The sequence below is a fragment of the Calypte anna genome, chromosome 4B (assembly GCF_003957555.1).
Source record: "Calypte anna isolate BGI_N300 chromosome 4B, bCalAnn1_v1.p, whole genome shotgun sequence".
Lineage (NCBI taxonomy): Eukaryota > Metazoa > Chordata > Aves > Apodiformes > Trochilidae > Calypte > Calypte anna.
The window spans coordinates 10154795-10162535 of NC_044249.1; the positions used below are offsets into that span (position 1 = coordinate 10154795).

The 7741-nt window shown below is 44.7% G+C and overlaps 1 protein-coding gene across 2 annotated transcripts in view; it reads right to left on the reverse strand.

Moving 5' to 3' along the window:
- Nucleotides 1-7332, reverse strand: part of AFF1 (AF4/FMR2 family member 1) — a 90794-nt gene extending 83462 nt beyond the window's left edge. For both annotated transcript variants that reach the window (XM_030450411.1, XM_030450410.1), the window contains exon 1: nucleotides 7117-7332. In XM_030450411.1, coding sequence (XP_030306271.1) covers nucleotides 7117-7133 — 17 coding nt within the window. In that variant the 5' untranslated portion in view covers nucleotides 7134-7332. The remainder of the gene's footprint in view (nucleotides 1-7116) is intronic.
- Nucleotides 7333-7741: the final 409 nt, after the last annotated feature.

Consider the following 7741-nt stretch of genomic DNA (forward strand, 5'->3'; position numbering starts at 1 on the left):
ACTGTACTTGTCTACAAAATTACACAAGGTTCAGCCCAGAGTACATAATGTCCAATAAAAGTTGATTTGATTAAAAAATTAACTTGGGTCACATCTGGCTTTGTAAGAATTACAGGACACTAAGGAAGCATTTCTTTGCGTGTTTTTTTTTTCCTCTCTGTTCTGGGGCTTTTCATTTTTAAATAGCACAGTACCTAAATTTTCATGATAAACTCCCTTGTAAGTTGTTCAAATGGCAAAACAATATCAACAAACACCAAAACAGTTGGCCAAAACAGAAAGTCAGAGAAGGTTTTGGTTGCAATTATCAGATTATGTTATAATTACAAACTGCTTTCATTTACTTAAGAATTACAGAAACAAAGTTCTGGTTGTGGAACGCTCTACTAGACTACATCAGCTGTCTACACTAAGAGAAACAAACAGCAACAGGCTCCCTGCAAGTAAATTCAGTCTGTCCCTCCAAAAACATGTGCAAGAGGTGTGTAAGGAGAGAAACCTATCTATTGTAGGTTAGTTTGTGCAGTTTACTTAACCTACTTGGAAAGCACAGTTTCCAAATCATTAGGAACCAGACTGACTGACATATTTTAATAATGGAAAAAAAACAGCCCGAGAGCCAAGTTTTAATTTTCTCCTTTCTGCAGACTGACAATTTCATCCATCCACTTTAATCTGCTGTGGCCCCTCCTGTTTGTGCAGAGTTGCACAGCCTGTGAACCACAGGACCAGCAACAGCCAAGAGCACTGTGCAATGCTCAGCAACATGCTGAGGTAAGTAGAGAAATTCCAGTTCTAGAAGTAACTTTAAAAACAGCATTGAAAGGTGGGGGTAACATTCCAGTAAAACTGAACAGAGATGGCTGGACTGTGGGAAAAATCATGGTCCCACTGGACAGAGATGGGTGTTTGCTTTCACCAAGTAAGAGTTAACTTCTGGACAAAGCAGACTGTTGTTAGGAGGGCTCTGCAGGGTCTCAGCACTTAAGGGAGTGATGACAGTGGTTCAGAAGAGCTTTAGCCAACAAAGCTTACATCCACCATTCCATCCCCAAGAAGCCATATATGCCAGACAAAGCAGCATTATTCACCCATATCATGGAATTTACACTAAACTTAGGCCAGCACAGTTAACTCTGCAATATATTTGTTGCCTGTACCTTTAGCTATGCCAACAAAACTTTTCATGGTTAACAAGGCCTTGAAGCTCAAGTGACAGACAGACACAGCAGGCATCAGGGTTGAGGGTCTCTAGCTAATGGCAATACTACAGGAGCCTTTAAAAGAAATAAGCAAACCTTCCACAGCACAGCTAGCCTGTGCTGTCTTTCTGTTAGCACATTATTTTAGCAAAGGCATAAAGAAATAGGCACATGCACTCATCCTCTCTCACATACAAATGCCAGCAGCTAATCACTACTGTGCTATAAAGGAGCTGTTCATACATCATTTGCTGCTTGAAGACTACAGAGTATATGGTATTCTAAGCAAAAAAATGTATAGAACAAAAAATACCATCATGTGCTTGGGAGTTTGTTCTTTTGTTTCTTTTTAAAAAGGACTTCTGCTATACTTCCTGCTTAGATTTTGGTGTATTGAGGGCAGAGGCATTTTTGTTGTTTGTTGTTCCTTGTTGCCATTTTTTTTTAATATAAAGACAAAAATTAAACTCACATTTTTTACACTTCTGAGAATGAGTTTTACTTCTGTATCCAAGGTTAAACATTGACAATTTGCTTGCTGAACTTTCTCTAAAACTTAAAGTGAGAGTGTTATTTTTTCTTAACCTGACAGGTAGCATTGCAAAGACAGCACTGAGGAAAACTAAGTCACACTCAATACAACCAAAAATGACAACTCTACACAAGAAACTGTATCTAAGCCTAGACTACTCCAAAAGACAAACATCTGCATGAAGCATGTGGGACCAGTGATGAAGGTGGTCTACTCACAACTGCCTAGATACCTCAGCTAGTCAATGCTGAAAGCAGCACTAGCATTGGCAGAATATCCCCTCAAATACACATGCTTTCTCTCCCTGCCTGCCACCCCTCCCTTTTCCTTCAAGAATAAGGCAGCAAAAGAAACGCACTTTTTAAAACCTGTTCAGTAAAGTAAGGTGATCCAATGATTTCTGCATCTCTGCAGTGTCCAAGTGAGCAGGGGGTTAGCTCTGCACAAAGCAACCATCACCACATCAAGAGGAAAGACTGGCAGGAAGGACTCTGTCTCTATCCACTTTTCACAGTAACTTGAGTCTGTACAGATCTGCAACACAGCTTTTCTTTCCAAAATATGTCTGTAAGTATGTCTATGGAAAATCTGCTCATAGCACATGCAGTAGCTCTGACCCCGTAAGAGCATTCTGCTGAAAGGAGGCAGCTCTGTCTTCATCCACATATGAGAACACTGCATTTTGGAGCCCCAGCCAGTTGCTCCATCCTAGAGTGCCCTGCCTGCCTTCTTGTTTTTATCATGGATACAGATGAACTGCACCAGCTAAAACTGCAAAATGTAACACAGTACTTTTTTCACTATAACATACCACAGGGAAAATAAATAAATAAATCTCCATGTGTTGAAGCCTTTTTCTCCCGTTTTTGTTTTTTTGTTTGTTTGTTTGATGCTCAGGTATCTCTGACTCCTCTGTCATGCTGCTTGGAAGCCAGGCAGTCAACCATCCTTTGCTCTCCTGACTACCCTGTGTCTGAGCCTGCTTCCAGGAAGACACCCTGCACTCGGTGGAGAACTTCCTTTCACTGCAGTGTGCCTCCTTAACAACATCTCAGTAGCATTCCTATGTACTTCACTGAGAAAGCTTTTCCAGAATATCTTAATTATTTAATATTTAAAAGCCATCAGTCACTACAACTATGCTCAGAAGGAAAGCACCAAGGGGAATTTATGCAGATCATTAAAAGCTTGTTTCCTGCTGGCCCTGCTGCATCTTGCAGTTGAATTAGAAAGTAAGTTTCTCATACAATGCAGCAAGATGGTTCTGTCTACAATAGAGATTCAGATTCAGGAAAATTTCACGATAAAAGGAAACATTCACCTCTGTCAGCTCTCATATACCACAATAATAGTATTTCAAGGCTTTCAAGGGCCTACAACTGGAACCCCCACTGAAAAAAAAAAAAAAAGAGAAACTACACACCAATTAAAACACACCAAACCAACGAACGAACAAACCTACTTGAAAAATCAACTTCTGTGTGAGCATCCCTTCTCTGTGGGGGAGCTTCAGGCTGCCCCAAAGCAATAGATTCCAGGCTCAGAAAGTCCAGGCAACAAGGAACTGAACTGAGAATCCCTAGAAGTCAGCAATACATGCTGTGGATCAGGCAGGCATTTTGAGCTGAGGAATACTGGGTTGGATTTCTACAGGCAGCGCTACTAGTAGTGCATGAGCCAAACCAACAGGAGTTGATGGAATTTTTTAGATTTCTATGGACAGGTAAATTTCAACAAGACATTTTTTCACCCCTTCTTCACCTACATCAGCTGCCTAGAATGCAGCACCACCAACACTGGCATCTGCCTATATCAAGAAGATTCATACCCATGAAACAAACAAGTTATGAAACATGTCTTTAGATCTGGCCTGGAAAACTGACACTCAACAAAATCAAGATGCATCTCCTCAGGGAAAAGCCTCAGCATTATTCCCTTTAGACCAGACTGCTTTGCTGTATTTCCCATTTTTTAATGCAGATATGGCCTCATTTGATTTCTGCACAATGTCACTCTCTTTTTCTAATAAAATGAGTGGTATGGCCTGGTTTCAAAACTTTTCTGGGTTTAGCTGGTATGACATGAATTTAGGAGGCGGAAACCGAGGGCTTCTCAGGCTGCTGTGCATCATCACCCTCCCCTGCAGGGCTGACACGGGATAAAGAGTAAAATGAGCCCATCAGGGATGACAGCACAGCACTCTGATTTCATGGTGCTCTGACTGTGCTACTCAATTCACCTACATGAAAAGATCAGAAAATTGCATTCACTCTACCTGTCATCAAACTAATCATGACCACTTCAAAGGGCACGACAGACGTCTACTGGAAATCCTTAGCATCCACAACAAAGTTTTTATCCACCAATCTGAAATGCTCCCAACCAGCCTACACCCTCAAAAAAGCAGCTGTTTATCTACAGATCCTCAGTTTGTGATTGCTGCAGGCGGCACATGCGTTTTAGTGAAAAAGGACACACTTTAATGAAGAAGGAAGCAGAGGAGAGATGGACTCTGCCACTCAGTTTAGGAGCCATATCCTCATGCATCACTGGTGGCAGCTGGTAGTGAGTGCAGGTGCCAGGCTGTCCCACACCTATGGGACAAGGACCTCCAAGGGGTCCTGCCATATCTCAGGGCAGCTGAACAGCACATGATGCACAGCACACCACATTTAACAAGAAAGCAAGCTTGTGTTCATTCAGATTCATTCTGCCTCTGCACTCACGTTCCTGAACATACCATAAAAACCTGACACAAGCCCTGACACCCAGGGACACTCCCAGGCATCAGATCACCCATGCATTCCAGAAGTAAGTGTATAGCTACAGCTGCAAACCTAGGACGGAGACAGCCACTAAAAGAAGAACGTCTACATTATGTAGAAAACAACACTAACTGGAGGATAGTTCCTTCACTTAATAGCTCTAGGTGCAAGCTATTTACAGCAGCCCTAGGTAGAAGCTGATTGCCATCCAACAGCTGAAACAAAACCAAATCCAGCACACCATGTAATAGTTCCTTAAGATCTACTGGATCATCCCCAATTTTGCATCCCTTTCACAAGCTGAAACATACAGCATGAGAGAAATAGCAAACCAAAGCAGATGGAGGGGTACCCAAAGACCTCACAGTGATGCCCAAAAGGCTACAGTGCTATCATACCACCTCACCAGTAATTTACTGAGGTTGCAGAAATTGTTTTTATTTTTTACAGAGGAGAAATGAAGACAAAAAGCTCACCCACATCTTCTGCCAACTACCTAACAGAGTAAATCTCTGACATGTTTTGGCAAAGAAATTCTGGATACATTTAGCCTTTCAGTCCCACACAGTATAACCTGGAATTATTTATTGTGAATATTAATTCATCCTTCACTGATGAATAAAAGTGTCTACACACCCATGAAGCACATATCTCTGGGACTCAGACAGATATCCTTGCTGACATGAACCACCCAAGCAGAAATACCACAGCCACCAGGCTTTCTTGCAAACATACCCTCTCTCCTGCAAAAGATTTAGTTCTGCCGCTCATATCCACCCCTACTTCATTACATGTCTTTAAATGAGCAATAATCAGAGACATTATTACTGATGTTCAAACATAAGGGGTTCCTTCTTACCCATTCTCTGAAATTGTCTTAGAGTTTTACAGCATCAGTGCCTCACAGCTTTCTGACAAAAGCAAAAGCCAACACACACACAATGGAGAAGGGAGGTTGCAGAATGGCAGGTGCACATCTTTTCTCCATGCCCATCTCAAAACAGTACATGTGGGGAAATGGTCCTTTCACCTACCCTGAGGCACTTAAGCCTCATGGACCCTTGTTCCATTTTCCTCACTTTCAGTTCAAAGCACTCAATGCATAAAACTTTTCTTTGCTGTGCTATCTACCTCAAAGGTTAGGGATATGGTTGGCTGACCCCAGTGTCAGCTTTCAAGGGCCAGCTTTCTTGACCAAGCTGCTGAGCCTGAGTACTATTGCTGTGACTTGGCTCCAATGTGCTCTTCTGCCACTCAAGAAAATGCCTGTGTGAACATCAAGTCCTGTCCCTAGCCTCAGAGCCAAGCCAAGGTTCAAGGCCATGCAGCAGTGTTAGGACTTGTGCTGTATCTTCTCTTAGCCTGCAGGCCAGTTAAAAGCAAAGCACTGCTAATGCAGGCCAGTAAGTAACTGATCATACAAAGGAAAAAAACAAGGCTTGAAATAAACCTTTGCCACCTTGCTGAGTGCTCCCAGTCTGGCCAATGCAAACAGAACAGGCAGCTGGGGATTGAGAAGAGTTCAGCTGTTAATGAAGGAATCAATCTACCTATCCTTCCACCCCAGGGCTCTATCATCTTGCAGTTTGTTACTTAAAGCCAGCTATTGGCTTGCAACCTGCAGAAAAACACCGCTCGGAAAACAGACTGTGAGTGCCAAACTTCTGTATAGGATTTGCCACCATTTTAAGGTTGGTTTGTTTTTTTCTGCCTGGAGTAAAGGGGAGCAGGGCAGCTGTTTGACATGCAGGATTTTCTTTAGCAGAAGGAGGAGCAAAATGGAGGAGTTTCTCTCTTTGGTGTTTCTGAAACACTCATTGAACCATAGTAAAAGCTAAAAGGCATTTAACAGGTGCCTTAAAGAAGAGTGCTTCATCAAGGGATTTAGGAAAAGCTACATTCCCCTTGCTGAGGGTGAAACCTAATTTGGACAGGATGCTCTTCCCTCCTCCTCCCAGAGCAGTCAAGAAGTTTCTTAACAAACACAGTTAATCGAAAAGTAATTAACCAAGAAGAGTACGTTCTCTTGAATTTTGCTCCCTGACAGCAACTACTTCGGATCACTTTTTTTCATACTTCTGATACTCTACAACCATTTTCTACCCACACTCGAATCCAGCAAAAGTGCAGAAAAGCTGGCACAACCTGCTCCCATTCCACAGTCGGCTCTCCAATCCAACCGAATATAAATCACCTGTCCTTAAAATACTGCTAGAAGCAATCACCGAAACCTGTTTATGCCAGGCTGCTTACGAAGGAGAAAAAAAAAACAAAAAAACACAACGACAAAACAACAACACTGTCAAACAAAAAATAGACCACAAGGGAGATGAAAACGAGTTTCAAAGAGCTATTCGTTTGCTGGATAGGGAGAGACTGGGCAAGACTTTGTTTTTCCTGCTGAAGTTTATGCTGAGGAGGCAGTGGACACCTCGGAGAACAGAACACCGACCAGATGTACCTGGGACGTGTTTTCAGACACCCTTCTGAGAAACAAGTGTAAAAATCAAAAGCCAGCTGCGTCGGAAGAGAAGCAAGGGCACCATTACCAACACTGGCCTACGCAAAGCCCTTCGCGAAAGCTACCAAGCGCGACCCGAGTTATCTGATGCCGTACCTCGACTGGGCGGCCATCCTGAAGTTTACACTGCCGAGCGCGCTCTCTCCATGAGCTCTCTGCCCAGCTGTCCAGGCTCTACCCCGCCGCTAAGATCTTCCTTTCCATTTGCCGGGTGCCTCGCTGCCCGTGCATGCAGCTCTCCCTCGTGTCACCGCGCTCCGGGCTGCCGGAGCCCCCACTCCCTGCGGCCGGGCTGCCAGGCGCCGGGTTGGGTTCGGCTCATGCTGACCCACATCCGGGCACCCGGGCCCTCCCCCGCCTGGCGGCGTTCCCAGCCGGCAGCCGAGCGAGGCGGCCCCCGGGCTCTAAGACGGGGAGGGGGGGACACGGGGGAGGTCACACCACGCAGCCGTGTTGCGGAGCCACGGGCTGCCGGCAGCTCGCACCCGCCGGGGCCCGCGCATCTTGTACGCCTCCAAGGCTTTGTGGTGAGCAGCTCCTGTGGTGGGGAACGCACCCCAGGTGCCCAAGCTCTGCATCCACACCCCTCTTCAGCAGAGCTTTTGTGGTACGACCCAACCTCCTTAAATGGACACCGGGTGCCGGCTAGCCCGGAGAGACGCAGGATTGACCGAGAAGCGCAGGGGCTCTGCTGCCCCAGCCCATCGCCCCACCCCTAGCC